Source organism: Tupaia chinensis, unplaced genomic scaffold, assembly GCF_000334495.1.
Source record: "Tupaia chinensis unplaced genomic scaffold, TupChi_1.0 Scaffold000279_1, whole genome shotgun sequence".
Classification (NCBI taxonomy): Eukaryota; Metazoa; Chordata; class Mammalia; order Scandentia; family Tupaiidae; genus Tupaia; species Tupaia belangeri.
Genome location: NW_006159762.1, coordinates 64,929 through 84,777, shown reverse-complemented (window position 1 = coordinate 84,777; position 19,849 = coordinate 64,929). Strand labels below are relative to the sequence as shown.

General features: G+C 48.5%; 3 protein-coding genes across 4 annotated transcripts; 2 read left to right on the top strand and 1 right to left on the bottom strand.

Annotated features, from left to right (window-relative positions):
• Positions 1–98: 98 nt before the first annotated feature.
• CNPY4 (canopy FGF signaling regulator 4) lies at positions 99–4,623 on the top strand. The gene is made up of 6 exons (XM_006150123.3): positions 99–350; positions 2,215–2,341; positions 2,440–2,536; positions 2,772–2,894; positions 3,689–3,806; positions 3,902–4,623. The coding sequence occupies exons 1-6, from the start codon at positions 143–145 to the stop codon at positions 4,030–4,032; spliced, it is 804 nt and encodes a 267-aa protein (XP_006150185.3). The 5' UTR covers positions 99–142; the 3' UTR covers positions 4,033–4,623.
• A 136-nt stretch (positions 4,624–4,759) lies between these two features.
• Positions 4,760–6,550, top strand: MBLAC1 (metallo-beta-lactamase domain containing 1). Of its 2 annotated transcripts, XM_006150125.3 has the most exons (2): positions 4,760–5,069; positions 5,375–6,550. In XM_006150125.3, the coding sequence occupies exons 1-2, from the start codon at positions 5,031–5,033 to the stop codon at positions 6,023–6,025; spliced, it is 690 nt and encodes a 229-aa protein (XP_006150187.1). In that variant the 5' UTR covers positions 4,760–5,030; the 3' UTR covers positions 6,026–6,550. The 2 variants fall into 2 exon arrangements, with proteins under 2 accessions (XP_006150187.1, XP_006150186.1); XM_006150124.3 differs by lacking the exon at positions 4,760–5,069 and having other exon boundaries at positions 5,076–6,550.
• Positions 6,551–7,285: 735 nt separating this feature from the next.
• Positions 7,286–17,910, bottom strand: LOC102482938 (NXPE family member 3-like). Its single transcript, XM_014588439.2, is given in 5 exon segments — positions 7,286–8,334; positions 8,337–8,402; positions 11,481–11,693; positions 11,783–11,856; positions 17,147–17,910. Coding segments are annotated over 5 exon segments (1,611 nt in total). The 3' UTR covers positions 7,286–7,840.
• Positions 17,911–19,849: the final 1,939 nt, after the last annotated feature.

Sequence of the window (19,849 nt, the reverse complement as noted above, 5' to 3'; positions counted from 1 at the left end):
TTTAAATTTATTCCTTCACTAGGCTGCGGCCAGGACCTTTAGGAGGCGCCACAAAACAGAGGCGGGGAAACCAAGAGCAATGAAGCACCGCCCCCTAATGGGCCCACTCTGCGCACGCGCAGACTGTGCCAGACAGGATTTAATGTTGCCGCCGACGACCTCTGAATTTAAAGGGCCCGCTGCCTTTTCGAAGTTGGTTAGAGGGCAAGTGGTGGTTGGTGGACGGCACTTTATCATGGGACCTGTGCGGTTGGGAATATTACTTTTCATTTTGGCGGTCTACGGAGCTCGGGCTGGGACGGCAAAGGAGGAGGACGATGACACAGAACGCTTGCCCAGCAAATGTGAAGGTATCTAAAAGGAGCAGCCCCTGCTTGCATTGCCTTGCCCCGCCTTCTTCGTCTGTGCAGCAGCAAAGGGACTGTGATGGGTGGGCGACTCGACTTCTTGAAGACCCAAGGAAATTTTTCGTGGAGTTAGGCGGAATTCACGTGGGGTCAAGGGAGGGAACACACAGTGCCACCCTAAAATTCTGGCACTTAGAATTCCCATGCGACACCGAGAGAGAAGCCGCTTTTTTTTTTTTCTTTTGGGTTGGCTTGCACCCTAATGGGTTGTGGGAATTGCAGTTCGGGGACGGTCTGCCCTGGACCTCCGACTCTATCGAGCATCTTCAGTGTGTGTTTCGCCAAGTCACCAGACCTAAAGTTGTAGAGCAAAGCAGATGGGGGCGTAAGGCTCATACCTTGTGGATATCCTCTGCTCTACTCGGCAGAGACGCTCCCAAATTACAGGCCCCACACATCCCCGAGGAGGTTTGAGAGTGAGTAATTCAGCCCTTGAAGCTCATAAACAAGAGGCAGAGACTACACAAGTAGGAGAGGTTCCCCATCAGTGTGGGATTTTGCAGGGAGTGTACAATGTGGATTTTACAGCAAACAGCATCTTCCCTGACTGCATCAATGTGAAGCCCGATGGAAGGGGCCACTTGAGAGCTGGGTCAGAGACTGCTGGTTCCCTTGTTGATGGCCTTCCAACTTTATTTCTTCCTGGGATTTTTTTTCTCTACCTCACCCCGACTGCATTTCAGTATCAGTGTTCCTTATGTCTCCTTTTACTTGTGTCCCTATTCTCTCCCATCTGTCAGTCTTTCTAAACAGCCCTAGTCAAGTCAGGCCTTGCTTTAACATCTCTATAGCTTCCTACTGTGATAGGAATGCAACCAATTCTTTTTTGAGCAGAGCACCAAAGTCCCTGTTACTTGGTCCCAAACTTCCTTACATTTACATATTCCCACCCCCTTCCCAAAAGTGCCCACGTTTTAGCTACTCTGAACTTCTCAATGGTCACTGAGCATGTCTTGTCCTCTCACCTCTGTGCCTTTGCTATTTTCCCCTTTGTCTGGAATGACCCTCTCCCTTCTGTATTTGATAAACTCCTCCAATCTTCAAGACCTGGGGTTAAACACCCTCTCCTTCAGAAGCCTTCCTTATCTGTCATCTCCAGCCATGTTGCAAGGCCCTGGAAGAAAGGGGCTAATTCCCAGATTCTAGCTAAGTGTCAGGCCCATTTTAGGTACTTTTATTTCTTGTGTCTGTGTTTTTTCTTTCTTTTTTCTTTTTGTCACTTCTATATGGGCCATTCCCTTTCTTGGGACCTAACGCATGCCAGGTCACCTGGAAGGTGCTGGAAAGACAGTAGTGCTCACCCTTAAGGAAACTGAAGGCTAGTAGGAAGTGTATTTTTCATTTTCTAATGAGATTATATCTCTTGGACCCTATAATAGAGGGGTTAGCACACCATATTGTCATCATCTGTTTATCAGTCCCCAACTACATTGGCAGTGTCCCATGGATAGAGATGACGGGTCTTACTGCTCTATATAGTGTCATACAAAGATTGCTTAATGACTGCGGAATAACAGCAACCACTTATACAGTGCTCATTATGACACACCAAGTTTTACATTGTTGATTCATTTAATCTTCACCACCCCTATGAGGGACATCCTATTATTATCCCCATTTTAGAGATGAAGAAACAAGTTCAGCAAGACTGTCACATATCTACCCTGTGGCTGAGCTAGGATTCCAACCCAGTCTGGCTCCAGCGTCTGCACTTAAATGCTCTCTGCCTCTGGTCATCTGCAGAACAAGACACTGGAAAGTTTGCTTATCTTACACATCCTTCTTGGACACTTACCTTCCCTACCAGTGTGTAAACTGCTGAGCATGGAGCTACAGGAGGAGCTGAGGCGCACTGGCCGATCTCGAGAGGTGCTGGAGCTGGGGCAGGTGCTGGACACAGGCAAGAGGAGGAGACAAGTGCCTTACAGTGTTTCGTGAGTCCTTCCTCATGCTCCTCGACCTTCCAATGCCTCACGGAGCCTGAGAAGTTCCTATAGTGTACAGGGTGTTTTTGTTTCCCCCTTTCCCACAGAGAGACAAGGCTGGAAGAGGCCTTGGAGAATTTATGTGAGCGGATCCTGGACTACAGTGTTCATGCTGAGCGCAAGGGCTCCCTGAGATATGCCAAGGTCAGACCTTCCCCAGGGAAGGGTCCCACTTCTCAGAGAAAACAAAACAAAAACTCTATTACCTGAGGTCCTTAAGATCTCTATCACCTTCCCCCAGCATTGAATTGTCCCTCTCTCATCTTTTCCTCATGGAATACACCCTGAATCTCCAGTAGTTGACAAAAATGATATGGCAGAAAGGGGAAGGAAGAGGTGGGGTGGTGAGCTGGCTAATCCCCAATTCTCCATCTCTCAGGGTCAGAGTCAGACCATGGCGACGCTGAAAGGCCTAGTGCAGAAGGGGGTGAAGGTGGATCTGGGGATCCCTTTGGAGCTATGGGACGAGCCCAGCGTGGAGGTCACATTTCTCAAGAAGCAGGTAGGATGTTAACCACTGTCCAGGAAAGTGAGAATGGAACTTGAAAGGGGAGCTGCATTAGGGGATGTCTGTCTCTGAGTAGGGAGAAGGGCACAGAGTGAGGACTACCATTATTATTACTATTTTTTTAGAGGGTTTTTTTTTTTTTTTTTTTTTTTTTTTTTTTTCTTGGGTGGGGCTACCTTCACCCAAAACAGAAAGTGAGAAATCACCCCCCCGGGGAGATGGCCACATTGCAATCCCTTCTCCATTCTTTCAGGACCTTGGGCACGCACACGCACTTGCACGGCATGAGTTTAAGCCACCCGGTCTGGGACTCAAACTATGGTTGACTACATGGGAGTCCAGCAACATAGCCATTACCCTAACTGCTGGTCCCGAGGACTGCCATTATTAAAGTGGGCCCAGGAGCATATCAAGAAGCAACAACAGAGACTACTAATATCTACCACCACTTACTGAGTACCTATTATATCCCAGATTTTGGGCCTCATACTTTATAGCTGCTGCCTCATTTTCCCTCCCAACTTGATGTGGTAGATACTGTTACTATTTCCCATTTTATAGGCAAGGAGCTGAGGCTCAGTTGAATAACTTACTTGGCAGAGTAGGGGCTAATAAATGTTTGTTGAATGAATGAGAACCAGGTATCTAGTAAGCCAAGCTTAACCCCTTGGCTACCTGCCTCTCCGAGATCAGTCAAGTAGAGTAGGGGAGATAGGGATAGGAAGCAGAGAGGAGGGTTTCCAAAGCCTAGCTGAGCACATACTCTTCTGGCCCTTCCATCTGACCAGTGTGAGACGATGCTGGAGGAGTTTGAAGATGTCGTGGGAGACTGGTACTTTCACCATCAGGAACAGCCCCTACAGCATTTTCTCTGTGAAGGACATGTGCTTCCAGCTGCTGAAACTGGTAAGTGTAGGGGTCAGGCTCCTCTCCTGTCAGGCCACAACCTCCCCTATCTCTAGGACAAATATTTAAATTGTTTTCTATCTCATTGAACCTAGGATGTCTGCAGGAAACCTGGACTGGGAAGGAGAAGATCACAGATGGGCAAGAGAAAACAGAAGAGGAGGAAGAGGAGAAAGAAATGCCCAAGACACCAGGATACCCCAACCACGACCCAGAGGATCTTTGACCCGTGTCTTTGAGTGCCCAAGAGGGGAAGGGTTCATGAAGAACCCTCTCAAGTCTGAGCTCTCCTTGCCCCACAGCTTTAAGGGTGTGGGTGTATGTGTGTGACCCCACCCCAAAGCTTGTAGCTGTCCTCTCCCATCTGATCTCAGGCAGGATCCTGGTGATGCAGCATGGCATGGATATGGGGAGAAAGGTGGGTGTAGCAGGTGGAAGTCCTGTCCCCACAGAGGAGCCTTCTGACTGCCACCCAGCCCTGTAATTGGCAAAAGTGTCCCTTTATAAGTATCTCTACTGCTCTCTAGCCCCACCCAGAGGCCACCAGTGGCACTGATCTGTGGACCTTGAGAGAGTCATTGTTCCCACTCCCTAATCCCCATAGTGGTGGCGCTGGGGGAAGGAGGTGGTGTTTTTGCACCCTCAAAATTAAGTTGCCAGAATGGACATTCTCCACCACCTATATACTCTGCCTGTTTCCAGGCTATACGCCAACAAACTGAACAAGAATTGGACACCGCGCGGGGGCAAGGCGATGCTGGCAAGTGAGGTGAGGCAGGTACTTGGTATACTTCAGATTAATTTCATCGAGGGCCCACCATAGAATTTCATAGGTGCCAGATTTTCTATATCCATTAAACTTTTTTTTTTGTTTTTTAAAGCATCCGCTGGGCCCAGAACTTCAAACAAGTGCATATTAATTATGGCCATGAGGCAGCGTCTAGAGAGGGGACTTGGCCGTTGTCCTGTTAGAAGCTAGCGGTGCTTCGTAATTGTGCTGCCGAAAGGGGGTGGCGGGGCGGACTCAGTCGCCGACTAGGTCTGCGCGGCGTCTACCGAGGAGCCGGCAGGAGTCAGGGCTTGCGTGGAGCCGCCATAGTTGAGCTTACGGAAAGTCGCAAAGGACAAACTCCCGCGCTCTTTTCTGATTCTGTTCTTTCCTCGAATGAGGAAGGATCTAGGAGAGGCGCCCAAAGTCGTTTAGAGTAAACGGCCAGGCTTAGGATGAGAGAAGGAAAAAGGCTATCCTTTGGAGGCGGACGGGTAAGAACGTACCCGAGGCTGGCGGGGCCGCGCGGACGACGCCGGGGCGGGGCCGCGTACACGGGTTGGGAGATACCATCTTGGCAGGGGCTCAGGGCGATACCACTTCGGAGTGAGATAGGAAAGCACCGAGACCCGGAGGGCCCTGCGGGGGTAGCGGCAGGCCTGGGCATGTGTCCGCAGCGCCACTTCCTGTCTCCCCAGCCTGCCCGGCCATGAGCAGCCTAGTGCAGACCGAGCTGCTGAGTGGGGCGCCCCCGCTGCTGATTCCCGGTGACCCCTACTCGGTCGTGGTTCTGCTGCAGGGCTACGCGAAGCCAGAGGAGATCGGCGATGCGGTGCGCGCCGATGGCTCCGTGACCCTTGTCCTGCCCCAGGCTTGGGGCTCGTCCTCCAGCCACCGAGAGTCCCGACTCCGGGATGGCAGTGCGAAGACCGCCCTGGAGGAAGTGGCTCGTGGCCCCATTCTCGTGGATACCGGAGGTCCCTGGGCGCGAGAGGCGCTGCTGGAGGCCCTGACGGAACAGAATATAACCCCAGAAGACGTGACTCTGGTGGTGGGGACCCACGGGCACTCGGATCATATCGGGAACCTGGGGCTGTTCCCAGGAGCAGCTCTGCTGGTCTCGCATGACTTCTGCCTCCCCGGGGGCCGCTACCTGCCCCATGGGCTGAGTGAGGAGCAGCCCCTGTCACTGGGTCTCGGGCTCGAAGTGTGGGCCACGCCGGGTCACGGAGGTCAGCGGGACGTGAGCGTGGTGGTGGCGGGCACTGCCCTGGGCACCGTGGTGGTGGCGGGCGATGTGTTTGAGCGAGATGGGGATGAGGACTCCTGGCAGGCTCTGAGCGAAGACCCAGTGGCCCAGGAACGGAGCCGGAAGAGGGTTCTAGGCACTGCTGATGTGGTTGTGCCTGGTCATGGAGCCCCCTTTCGAGTGATCAGGGAAACCTCATAGCTAGAGAGAAAGAATAGGGGAACAACCAGCAGCAGTCTGCAGCGGGAAACAACCCACTCCGCCTGCATGAGCCAAGAAGGGTGTAGGAGGAGGGGACAGGGTCAGCCAGAGTAAGAGCAAGGGCGGTGGTTTCATGCCCTCCCAGGATGCTGGTTTTCCCGTAAGGACAGTTCTCTTGCCATTGCCATCACCAATGTCACTCTCGGGGACTCTGCAACCCAAGCAGGACCAAGGACTGACTCTACACACGCATCCTCCCAGACCTCAGTAAAATGGGAGAATGTTCTTGTGAGGATCCTCCAAAATAAAGCCACACTGAAAATCATATTGCCCTAGTGTGGTTATGAAGCATGTATAGTGATAATCATGTAAATGTAGTCAGCAATTGCAGTAGGGGACACAGACAAATTGTCTATTTCTTGGTGTGCAGGTTATGAGAGAAAGTTCAGGGAACAGAAGTGATCCCTTAGTCACCTGACTGAATCATTCATTCAGTAGATAAGAATAAAATATCCAATACCTGCACTGCCCTCTGTCATGGGCTGCAACAGGGAGCAAGCTGACAAAATGTCCTGTCTGTCGCGGGGATCACATTTTATTGAGACAGACAGGTAAACAACAACAATAATAGTTACACTCAAATAAATAATTACAGGTTGTGTTTAGTAATATGAAGAAAAAGCAGGATAAAGAAAGAAAAGAATGCTGGAGTGGAAGAGTAGGCTCTTAGGGTGGTCACGAAAAGCCTCTGAGCAGATAATGATGAGAGAACTGAATGAGGAGAAAGCTGCCCATCCAAGGATCTGGGAGAACATTTCAGGCACAGGAATAGCTGGTACTCAGGCCCTAAGATGGGACAGCTTGACCCACTTGGGCAACAAGAAGACCCATGGGGATGGACTACAAAGAGCCAGGGAAGAGCAACAGTAAATGAATCTTCGGAGTCAAGTGAGACTGTCACCCAGGCCTCCTGGGCCATGGGAGGAGTTTGTGTTTACACTGACTGGGGACCCCTTATTTATGTTAGTTTATGCTATAGGGCAGAGAGAGAAAGTGAGAAATCACCCCCACCCCCAGAAGGAGTGGCCATGCTGTCTTCTTTTCCTTGAGATTTTGGTGGATTTTTCAAGCTGCTCAGCCCAGTACTTTGAGCTGGCTGTGAAGACATGGCCTCATTTGTTACACTTTTTTTTTTTTTTGGTCAGGCAAGAAAACCTTTTATTTTAAACCACAAATAGCAGGTGGCCACACCTATCCATGTTTCATCAAAACCCTGTTTTCTCCCCTTCATCCCTTTAGCACCTCTGTTACTTTGTTCCAGGTTCTTTGTTAGCAGATGTTTTTCTTGGTTTAGGTTCAGGTTTAGGTGGAGCAGGTTTCCCTGACAATCTGGCAGATAATCTTTTTTTTTTTTTTTTTTTTTTTTGCCATAGAGCGCTTGTGCATGCTGGAGAGAGGGAGAGAGCCAGAGAAAGCAAAAGTTAGAAGTTATCCGGGGTAGAGGGGTTGGTGCTGCCATCCTCTGTTCTCCTTCTGGGCATGCACACATGCATGCCCAGCGTGAGTTTCAAGCCACCAGGTCTGGGACTTGAACCGTGGTTGACCATGTGGGAGTCCAGCAACATAACTACTATGCCATCTGCTGGCTCCTCATTTGTCATACATCAATCGCTTTTGTTCTGAGTGGAAAAGGGGTTGGACTGGGGCAAGAACAGAATTAGCTGGGCAGGTTAGGCAGTTATTTCCGTCTTACAGGTGAGAGAAATTGATGGTACCTGTCCTTATCCCAGAAGTCCTGTTACGCTGGGGTTTTCTTCACAATTGTGTCCTGGGACCCTCAAGCATTTGGGTGGGACAGATGAAGGAGAGGAGTAAGTCCATCTTATTGCGGACAATGAGCAGCTTTGGGTGGATGCTGTCTGTTAGGGCCAGGCTGGAGGTCATTTCCCAGGCATCCACAAAGGCCACACGGAGGTCAGCAAAGGCAGCTCTGAGGAGCCGGTTCACCTGCAGGGTGAGCCAGTCGCTGCCATACACAGACTTGTAGCCAGTGTTGGCCAGTTTGATGACCACGAGGGTGTGGGGCTCCCGGGTCAGCAGGGCGGTCACAGCCGCCCGCATCCCTCCCAGCCGTCGCACAAAGATGGATGGGGGGAAAGTGGTGAAGTGGGCTCCCAGACCCAGCACCACCACAGTGTGGGGACCCCCGGCCAGGCCCTCCAGCTCCCGGGCCACAGAGTGCAGAGAGGCCACTGGTGTGCGGAGGGAGCGCAGGGGCCAGCCATGGGCCCTCCAGTGCAGCACTATGTCCGGGTGGTGTCCACAGCCATCAGGGGCCCCGTCTGATATGTGACATGTAGATCCACCAGCTTCAGGGCTGTTGGGAGGGTGAGAGAGGAGGAATGAGTGATTAGTTTAGGTCTGTGTACCACTTTCTTCTACAAATAAAAGTCCCCTGTGCATTTTGTCTCATTGATTTTCCTTTAGAAACCCTCTCCTTTGTTAGTGGTGTGTTAAAAAACCCTCTCTGCTGTTTCCCTCTGTCTCAGCACTCCAACTTGGATTCGTCCATTGACTTCCTTCAGCCACACCTAAAGACTTGCTCCAAGCTTGAGACTCAGCGTTGTCCAGAGGTGCCAACTTGGGAGGTCAGGGTCACCCAGGCCCAGTCTGTTTGCTCAGCTGTGTGCAAACATAGCTAGATGCATGTGCTCGAAAAGATAACTTCCTTTCCACAAAGTCCCTCAACACTTGCCCCACTGCATGACCCAGGACTGCAAGGACCCAGAAGGGGACCTTTTTTTTTTGAGAGTTATTTATTTATTTATGCTACAGGGCACGTGTGCTTGCCAGAAAGAGAGAGACGGAGAGACAGAAAGAGAGAAATCACCCCCCAAGGGGGATGGCCACGCCATAATCCCTTCTCCATTCTCCTCTCAGGATCTTGGGCATATACGCACATGCACCCGGGGTGAGTTTAAGCCACTAGGTCCAGGACTTGAACTGCAGTTGACTACATGGGAGTTCAGCGACACAGCCATTATGCTAACTGCCGGGACCTTTTTTATTTATTTATTTATTTATTTATTTTGGAGAAGTTTTTTTGCTATCCGGTGCATGCACTCACCAGAAAGACAGAGAGAGACAGAGGGATAGAAGGCGAGAAATCACCCCCCCCCCCCCGGGGGTGGCCATGCCACAATCCCTTCTCAATTCTCCTCTTGGGATCTTGGGCACGCATGCACACGCACCCAGCATGAGTTTAAGCCACCGGGTCCGAGACTCGAAACGCGGTCAGCTACATGGGAGTTCAGCAACATAGCCATTATGCTAACTGCTGGTCCCACGGGACCTTTTTTAGATTCACAGAAAGACACCATACCAGTCAGCATATGCTCTGATTTTTTCCAACTTCTGCCATGAGCTCCATCCACCTTCAGAAACATCTCTTGCTTGGGAAACTCATCTAGCCCAACCTGCCAGGAGCAGGTTGGCCAAATATTAAATTAGCTAGGTTTGGAATTTTCTGGAACAGGATGTTTTTTCTTCCAGAGGGAGGAGCTACACCCAGGCTAACCCCTCTGGGAAGCTAGGTGCTTCCTCCCTTGAGCAGGAAGAAGGGTACACTCGACTTTTTTAAAAACTCATATAAGAAAAAAGAGCAATGTGGGGAGTGGGGGACATGACAACAGATCCACCTCTCTGGAATGATGAAAGGACAGGTGGGGAGGTGCCTGGGTGCTTACATTCTTTCTCTTTTTGCTCATCCTTGGCACTTACATAATATTTTCCTAATAAGGCATATTCCTTAGTTCATCGTGGAGTTTGTCTTAGGTTCTAGTTCATGAAAGGTGTAGACCCAGTTTGGGTCTGTGCTGGTTGGACTGGGTCTGGATTGTGCTTGCATGATACTCTCGCCTTTTTTTTTTTTTTTTTTTTTTTTTTTTTTTTTTTACACAGGAAGAGACAGAGTGAGAGAAGCAAAGTGAGAAAACACCTCCCAGAGAAAGATGGTCATGCAGCAATCCCTTGTCCTCTTGGAATTTTGGGTATGCATGCACGCTCACCCGATGTGTTTTTCAAGCTATTGGGTCTGGGACTTGAATCATACAGTTAGCCCTGTGGGATTGGGATCCAGCCATCCTAACTGTCACTCTACAGTCTGTCCCATCACCTCTTTTAATATTTATCCCCAAATAAATAAATAACAGAACTCAGAAACACTGAAATCTCACTTCAACTCCAGTCCCATGTCTTCAAAGTCATCATCCATGTTTCCCTAAAAGCACCCTCCCACTCTTAATACTCTCTAAACCAGTGTGAAGGGATATTAAATAAATCTACCGTCATCTCCCACTCCTGTCCCATTTCCAGCCCAAGCACTCTGATGATTTCCATTTTGAATTCTTTCTGTGGTTTTTGGTTATCCAGAGTTAACTGGGGGGCCAGCAGTTAGCGTAATGGCTATGTTGCTGGACTCCCACGTAGTCGACCGCGGTTCACGTCCCAGACCCGGTGGCTTAAAAATCACTCCGGGCACGTGTGCGTGAGTGCCCAAGATCCCGAGAGGAGAATGGAGGAGAAGGGATTGGGGCATGGCCATCCCTCCTGGTGGGCGATTTCTCGCTTTCTGTCTCTCTGTCTCTCTCTGTCTGTCTGGTGAGCGCACGCGCCCTATAGCAGAGTTAACTGGTCATTCCCATTCATTCTGGAACTCATCTGTCAACATGTACTGTCAGTTCCTACTTTTTATTTTTACCATTGATACCCTCCCTCCCTCCCTCTCTTCCTTCCATAGTGAGAGGGAGAAGGGGTGGGCATCTTTGACAGGACCTCGCTAAGTCTCAGTCCTCTTGCCATAGCCTCTCAATTAGGACCACAGACAAAAGCCACCTCTCCTGGCTTGCCCAGGTTGGGCCAGAGACAGAACCTGGGGCTCCCATGTGACCCCAGCCACCATGCAGTGACATCCTCCTGCCTGAATTACTATGGCTAGGTTGATGCTCTGTGTCTTCACCAATTGAATCTCTTGCCTCACATGTTCACTCTAACGCTGTCTTACAACTGGGTTTTAGTCTTTATTTTCTCAATCCAGTTTCTCCAACAAACTGAAAATTCTACTTAAAAAACAATCAGTGCCTCCTAATTGTCACAAAGTAAATCCCTAAATCCTGGCTTCTTTACAACTCTTTTCTTACATCCCACTCTCTTCCTCCATTTGTGCCAAGGTTATCTACACACCTGCTCTCTTCTGAGAGCCCCTTAATCTTCCCCTTAATTGTGGAGATTATGCAGAATGTGACTGCACTGTTTTCCATGCCTTCCTCCTGCCCCAAATAGTCCTCTCCAGAAATCCAGGCGTTTTACCCCATTGATAAGATAGGTTTTCTGCTTTCTCACAGCCCCGGTTCTTCTGTTCTGCTAGGTATCCCACTCTTCCCTCCCGGTCACTCACAGGGCACAGTGTCCCGGAGATACTCCCACCACTGTCGAAGTGTGGAGTCTGCCATCATATGGATGACGTGGCCAGCCAGGCAGCCCAGGATGCTGTCGACAGTGGAGAAGGAGCGACCAGAGTAGGTTAGCGAGTGCCACATGTGTTGGTGATAGAAGCCAGAAGGCTTTGGGGCTGGGATCCCAGGGTAGCATGGCTGTTTGGGAGATAGAACTATAAGAAAAATAATAAGTGCATACATGAAAGGCCAAAGCCAAGGACATAGAATAAGTGCTGCACTTGCAAACCTCAGAGCCACTTACCCAAACTTCTGTTATTCTTCTTGGCCACCCAGATTGGAGAAATACCCCAAGGGAGGACCTTGTCTGTCACATTCCTGAAGAAACACCAATTGGCAAGAGAGGACCCCTTAAGGGAAATGTGTGAGAGGAAGGAATCTTGGGCTAAGGCCAAATGTGAGTTCTTGGAGGAAAGAATGTTCTCCAAGTCGTGGGCTTCTGTTTCAGCATCAGGATCCTGGAAGACAGTGAGGGCTTGGGAGCAAGAGAAGAGTTGGAAGCTGGAATTCAGGGATCCAGGTTCTTTGAATTTCTTTGCCTCAGTGATTTCACCATCACAGAAAGCAGAACTGTTTTAAAACGCATCCAAGATTTTGATTTTATTCAGGTATGGTGAATGGCCAAAAGATCGGGAGATTATTCCCACTGAAAAGATAATTAAGGTGACTGGATCCCACAGGGCTGATTGCATGATCTGGAGAACTGGACCTGGTGGCTTGAAAATCACACCAAGTGTGTGTGTTTGTGCTCAAAATTCTGAAAAGAGGAAGAAATGGAGATGGGATTGTGGCATGACCATCACCCACAAGAGGAGATGCTTTCTCTCTCCTACCCTGGCAAGTACACGTGCCCTCTGGTAAGAGAAACTCAAAAAGCCCAAACAAAAAAAACCCAAAAAAACAAATAAGATATACCCAAAAGTGAATCACTTTAAATAGTACTACTACTGGGGCCAGCAGGTGGCATGATGGTTAAGGGCACTAGATTCCCACATGGCTGATTGTGGTTTGAGTCCCGGATCTGGTGGCTTGCTTTCTTTTCCCTTTCTCTCTCTCTATCGAGAGAGAGGAAGTGAGAAAGCAAACCACCAGATTCAGGACTTGAACCCTGGTCGACCATATGGGAGTGTCCAGCGCCTTAACCACCACGCCACCTGCTGGTTCCTCTCTCTCTCTCTATCTCTTTTTTTTTTTTTTTGAGAGATTTTCACTATAGGGCGTGTGCACTCTCCTGACAGAGACATAGAGATAGAAAGCGAGAAATCACCCCCCAGGGGGGATGGTCACGCTGCAATCCCTTCTCCTCCATTCTCCTCTCGGGATCTTGGGCACGCACGCACACGCCCGAGTTTTAAGCCACCGGGTCTGGGACACGAACCACGGTCGACTACGTGGGAGTCCAGCGACATAGCCATTATGCTAACTGCTGGTTCCCATCTCTCTATCTCTTTATGGTCAAATTAAAATACTACTACTACTAATAATAATAACACAAGGAATCAAATAAATAAATAAATAAATAATTCTTTACAAAGAAAAATAAAATAAAATATTACTACTACTACAAAATGAGTCCAAGGCACCCTCATCTCTTACCTGAGTACTAAAGACCTTCTCATTTTTCATTTTCCCTGCTTCTCCCTAAAACTTCTGCAGTCATTTTCATTTTTTCTTCAATTTAAAACATGCTGGTAAAACACATATTAATAAAATTTACCATCAACAAATTTTTTAGAGCGGTTTTTGCTATAGGACGTGTGCACTTGCCAGAGAGACAGAAAGTGAGAAATCACTCCCCAGGGGCAGTGGCCATGCCACAATCTCTTCTTCATTCTCCTCTCAGGATTTGGGGCACACACACATACATGCCTGGTGTGAGTTTTAAGCCATTGGGCCAGGGCTCGCACTGCAGTCGACTATGTGGGAGTCCAGTGACATAACCAATATGCCATCTGCTGGTCCTGTCAACCTTTTTTTTTTTTTAAAGAATTATTTTATTTAATTAATTAATTTTTTATTTGATGTGGGAGCCCAGCACCCTTAACCACCACATCACCTGCTGGCCCCCCCAACCACCATTTTTTTTTGAGAGGTTTTTGCTATAGGGCACGTGTGTTTGCCAGAAAGACAGAGAGACAGAAAGCGACAAGTCACCCCCCGGGGGAATGGCCAAGCTGCAATCCCTTCTCCTCCATTCTCCTCTCGTGATCCTGGGCACACACGCACAAGCGCCCAGTGTGAGTTTAAGCCACCAGGTCTGGGACGTGAACCGCGGTCGACCACATGAGAGTCCAGCGGCATAGCCATTACGCTAACTGCTGGTCCTCCATCCACCATTTTTAAGTGTACAGTTTAATGACATTCAGTGCATTCGAAATGTTGAGCAGCCATCACCACTGCCCATCTCCATAACTCTTCTCATCTTGCAAAAATGAAACACTATAACCAGTAAACACTTAACTATTCATTTTCACTCACCCAGACCTGGGCAATAACCAATCTCCATTCTGTTTCTATGATTTGAACTATTCTAGGTACCTCATAGATATGGAATCATACAGTGCAGTCCATTCTCTACCCCAAAGTCCAAGTGATCCTTTTACAATGTAAATCATGGGCCAGTGGGGGACATGGTGGTTAAGTTGGCTGATTCCCACATGATCAACTGTGTGCGAGTGCCTGTATGCCCAAAATTGAGAGGAGAATAGTGGAGAAGGAAGTGCATTGTGGCCATCCAACAGGAGGATGCTTTCTCACTTTCCCCTGTCTCTCTGTATCTCTGGTGAGTGCATGTGCCTATAGCAAAATTTTTAAAAATGTAAATCGTATCATGCCTCTCTTCTGCTTAAAATCCTGTAATGGCTTTCTTTTCACTTCGAGCGAAACACAAAAGCTCTTCCTGGTCATGCTATGCCATCCTGTTAACCTTGTGGTAGGGGTGCTATTAAGTATAAGTAGTCAGCACATAGCTTAAGACCTGGCATGGTGCTCAGGAAACATGTGTTTAATAGAAGTGAATAGATGAATGGTAAGGGCAGGAGTTCAGGCAGAATAATCATAGGGACCTGGATTCAGGGGTTGGGTGGACACCCCAGATAATATTGGATTTCTTACCTCCCCATCAGGGCCTCTTCGTGTGATGCGGTCACGTTCCAGTAACGTCCAGCTGAATGTCCTACCAGCGAATGGCAGGGCAGGGTGGGGGGCTGAGCACAGAACCAGAGCTCGCCTGAATCTTCATCCTTGTAGTAACAGGTAGGCTCTTCTTCCCCAGTCTGTAGGGGGTTTACATTGCAAGTCACATTTTCTTCATATCCTGTGGGTCCCCGGAAATAGCCCACGAAATCGACTGTGGCCCAGTGGTCTCTCCAGATTCTCCGCAGAACCCCAGCTGTTATTATTATTATTATTATTATTATTTAGTTTGACCAGAGAGAGACAGAGGGTGAGACTGAGAGAGAGAGGAAGTGAGAAAGCAAACCACCAGATTCAGGACTTGAACCCTGGTCGACCATATGGGAGTGTCCAGCGCCTTAACCACCACGCCACCTGCTGGTTCCTCTCTCTCTCTCTATCTCTTTTTTTTTTTTTTTGAGAGATTTTCACTATAGGGCGTGTGCACTCTCCTGACAGAGACATAGAGATAGAAAGCGAGAAATCACCCCCCAGGGGGGATGGTCACGCTGCAATCCCTTCTCCTCCATTCTCCTCTCGGGATCTTGGGCACGCACGCACACGCCCGAGTTTTAAGCCACCGGGTCTGGGACACGAACCACGGTCGACTACGTGGGAGTCCAGCGACATAGCCATTATGCTAACTGCTGGTTCCCATCTCTCTATCTCTTTATGGTCAAATTAAAATACTACTACTACTAATAATAATAACACAAGGAATCAAATAAATAAATAAATAAATAATTCTTTACAAAGAAAAATAAAATAAAATATTACTACTACTACAAAATGAGTCCAAGGCACCCTCATCTCTTACCTGAGTACTAAAGACCTTCTCATTTTTCATTTTCCCTGCTTCTCCCTAAAACTTCTGCAGTCATTTTCATTTTTTCTTCAATTTAAAACATGCTGGTAAAACACATATTAATAAAATTTACCATCAACAAATTTTTTAGAGCGGTTTTTGCTATAGGACGTGTGCACTTGCCAGAGAGACAGAAAGTGAGAAATCACTCCCCAGGGGCAGTGGCCATGCCACAATCTCTTCTTCATTCTCCTCTCAGGATTTGGGGCACACACACATACATGCCTGGTGTGAGTTTTAAGCCATTGGGCCAGGGCTCGCACTGCAGTCGACTATGTGGGAGTCCAGTGACATAACCAATATGCCATCTGCTGGTCCTGTCAACCTTTTTTTTTTTTTAAAGAATTATTTTATTTAATTAATTAATTTTTTATTTTTATTTGAATTTGATCAGAGAGGGACAGAACGAGAGAGCGAGAGAGCGAGACAGAGAGAGAGAGAGAGAAAGTGAGAAAGCAAGCCTCTGGGTCTTGGTTATGTGGGAGTCCAGCACCCTTAACCACCACATCACCTGCTGGCCCCCCCAACCACCATTTTTTTTTGAGAGGTTTTTGCTATAGGGCACGTGTGTTTGCCAGAAAGACAGAGAGACAGAAAGCGACAAGTCACCCCCCGGGGGAATGGCCAAGCTGCAATCCCTTCTCCTCCATTCTCCTCTCGTGATCCTGGGCACACACGCACAAGCGCCCAGTGTGAGTTTAAGCCACCAGGTCTGGGACGTGAACCGCGGTCGACCACATGAGAGTCCAGCGGCATAGCCATTACGCTAACTGCTGGTCCTCCATCCACCATTTTTAAGTGTACAGTTTAATGACATTCAGTGCATTCGAAATGTTGAGCAGCCATCACCACTGCCCATCTCCATAACTCTTCTCATCTTGCAAAAATGAAACACTATAACCAGTAAACACTTAACTATTCATTTTCACTCACCCAGACCTGGGCAATAACCAATCTCCATTCTGTTTCTATGATTTGAACTATTCTAGGTACCTCATAGATATGGAATCATACAGTGCAGTCCATTCTCTACCCAAAAGTCCAAGTGATCCTTTTACAATGTAAATCATGGGCCAGTGGGGGACATGGTGGTTAAGTTGGCTGATTCCCACATGATCAACTGTGTGCGAGTGCCTGTATGCCCAAAATTGAGAGGAGAATAGTGGAGAAGGAAGTGCATTGTGGCCATCCAACAGGAGGATGCTTTCTCACTTTCCCCTGTCTCTCTGTATCTCTGGTGAGTGCATGTGCCTATAGCAAAATTTTTAAAAATGTAAATCGTATCATGCCTCTCTTCTGCTTAAAATCCTGTAATGGCTTTCTTTTCACTTCGAGCGAAACACAAAAGCTCTTCCTGGTCATGCTATGCCATCCTGTTAACCTTGTGGTAGGGGTGCTATTAAGTATAAGTAGTCAGCACATAGCTTAAGACCTGGCATGGTGCTCAGGAAACATGTGTTTAATAGAAGTGAATAGATGAATGGTAAGGGCAGGAGTTCAGGCAGAATAATCATAGGGACCTGGATTCAGGGGTTGGGTGGACACCCCAGATAATATTGGATTTCTTACCTCCCCATCAGGGCCTCTTCGTGTGATGCGGTCACGTTCCAGTAACGTCCAGCTGAATGTCCTACCAGCGAATGGCAGGGCAGGGTGGGGGGCTGAGCACAGAACCAGAGCTCGCCTGAATCTTCATCCTTGTAGTAACAGGTAGGCTCTTCTTCCCCAGTCTGTAGGGGGTTTACATTGCAAGTCACATTTTCTTCATATCCTGTGGGTCCCCGGAAATAGCCCACGAAATCGACTGTGGCCCAGTGGTCTCTCCAGATTCTCCGCAGAACCCCAGCTGCCTCACTGGAATGGATTAGTCGCACTTGCACCAGCGCCCTCCCAGCCCAGAGTAGCGGGAAGGACAACAAATATGTACCATTCTCCAGATCCTGGATGTCCCCAGGGACTCCTGCCCTCAGGTGGGGACCGAGCAGCTGTGCCCGAAACAGATCCCCACCGTGGCTCTTGGGCTTGCCCCGGTGGTCCCTGGCCACAAGGATGGCCTCCAGGGAGCTTCCCCGGGCATAGGTGGCCTGAGCAGGACTCCTTAGGTGGTAGGTGGAAGTCTTGGGACTGGTGGAGGCCAAAAGATTCCTCTCACTCCCTGGGGCCAGAGGCCAGAACAGAAGCCGGGTCAGATTGGCAAACTTCTGAGGGAGAGAGCCAGAGGACTGGTGCTTGGGGTGGGGCCTTAGGGACTGAGGGTTGGCGCTGTCAGGCCAGGAAACCCTCAAGTACAAGACCTGTGGGTAGAGAAAGAGGAAACTGCCAGTGGTTGGCATCTCTTCGTTCTTTCTGGGAAGATTTCAATTCACTAGACTTGGTCTGCCTTTGCCTTTGGGCCTCGGACAGGAGTCCTGCCTCCCTTATGCTGCCTCAGACTCAAAGTCTGATATCTGAGCCATACCACACACACCTGCAGATATCATCTTGTGCTTCAAATCATGTCAGGGGACAGCCAGTGGCACAGTGGTAATGCAATATTCTGTGATGCTGGCCCCATGTGGGAAGGTCCCAGATTCATGCTCTAGAGTCTTCCTGTACACAACAGGCACATATGTGTGCCTGTGTGATCTGGGCCGACCAAGGCTGGGGGTTTCTCAGTGTGAAGACTTTTCTGAGGGTACCTAACTCTACACACCCCCCCCCATCTCTTCTTTCTAGGAAGAAATAGGGGAAAAAACTTTAAAATGTTTCCTGGGGTCTTGCACAATCCCACAGAAAATAACTCATATCTCTGTCCCTGGTCTTGCCCGTGCCTGTGTGATCTGGGCCGACCAAGGCTGGGGGTTTCTCAGTGTGAAGACTTTTCTGAGGGTACCTAACTCTACACACCCCCCCCCATCTCTCTTTCTAGGAAGAAATAGGTGAATAAACTTTAAAATGATTTCATGGGTCTTGCACAATCCCACAGAAAATAACTCATATCTCTGTCCCTGGTCTTGCCCCAGGACCTGCACAGACTTTTGTCACCAGAGGGCAGTCTAGGTTTGGCTCCAATCTCCAGTCTCTAGCTCTTTCTACTTCTTATAAGTCCTCTCTCTGGACTTCAAAACTGGGAATAAATTCTTCTTCCCCTACTATTCCTATTTTCCCAATCTGGCTTCCACTGTCTCCAGTCTAGACTTAGAACAAGGAGTTTCTTTACACACAGAAGAAGGAACCAGAAGCTCTCCCTCCCTCAGGGAGTAGCCCAGGGAATTGGACACATGGGGTCCCAGAGACCCCTTATATAAGAGGCAAAAAGAAAAGAGGTGTGAAAGAAAGCTGACAAGCCCCAAAGGGAAAAGCTACTCAATAACAAATGAAAGGGAGAGTTGCTGAAGGAGTGTGCTGTGGCCCCAGCTCTCTCCAGGCTTCAACAGAAATTTAAGCCTCAGGTAAACACAAGCCTAAATTGACCTTGTCTCATGGGAAACATACATATGGCTCAAAATCACAGGACAAATGCTTAGAACGCCTTCCAGGGAAAGAAGTTAATCCAGTTTTATAGCCTAACAGGGCTTCTGACATTCATTTCTCCTGCATCTAACTCTCTGCTATACTTCATTGTCAAGGATTTTATTATTATATTTTTTTGGAGAGGTTTTTGCTATAGGCCACATGCTCTCACCAGAAAGACAGAGAAAGACAGAGAGCCAGAAAGCAAGAAATCATCCCCTAGGGGGATGGCCACGCCACAATCCCCTCTCCTCCATTCTCCTCTCAGGATCTTGGGCACGCACACACATGCGCCTGGTGTGAGTTTAAGCCACCGGGTCCAGGACTTGAACCAAGGTCGATTACATGGGAATCCAGCAATATAGCCATTACACTAACTGCTGGTCTCAGTGTCAAGGATTTTGACCCCTCTTATTCAGTCTTTTCTCGTAGCATTCAGGTTATACATGAGGACTTAAAAATTTCATGGAAAAATGGAATTAAAGGACCAATTTATCTTGGTGGCCTCCAAAATTGAAATCCATGCATCATTTTTTCACAATAACATTACCCAAGAACTTTTCAAAGACCCCTCATACATGCACATTCCTGGCCATTTGATATTCCCAGGTCACTCCAGGGTCAAAGCCAGGAATATCCAGATGTTTTTCCATTTACGTATCTCCTGAATAAAAATCAATATAAACAGGAAAGGAAACTTGGTAGGTACATCAGGAAGGAGGACCTGGTGCAGAAGTGGAAAGGCAGAAGGAGACATTTCCTTCACCCTGGCCATTAAGA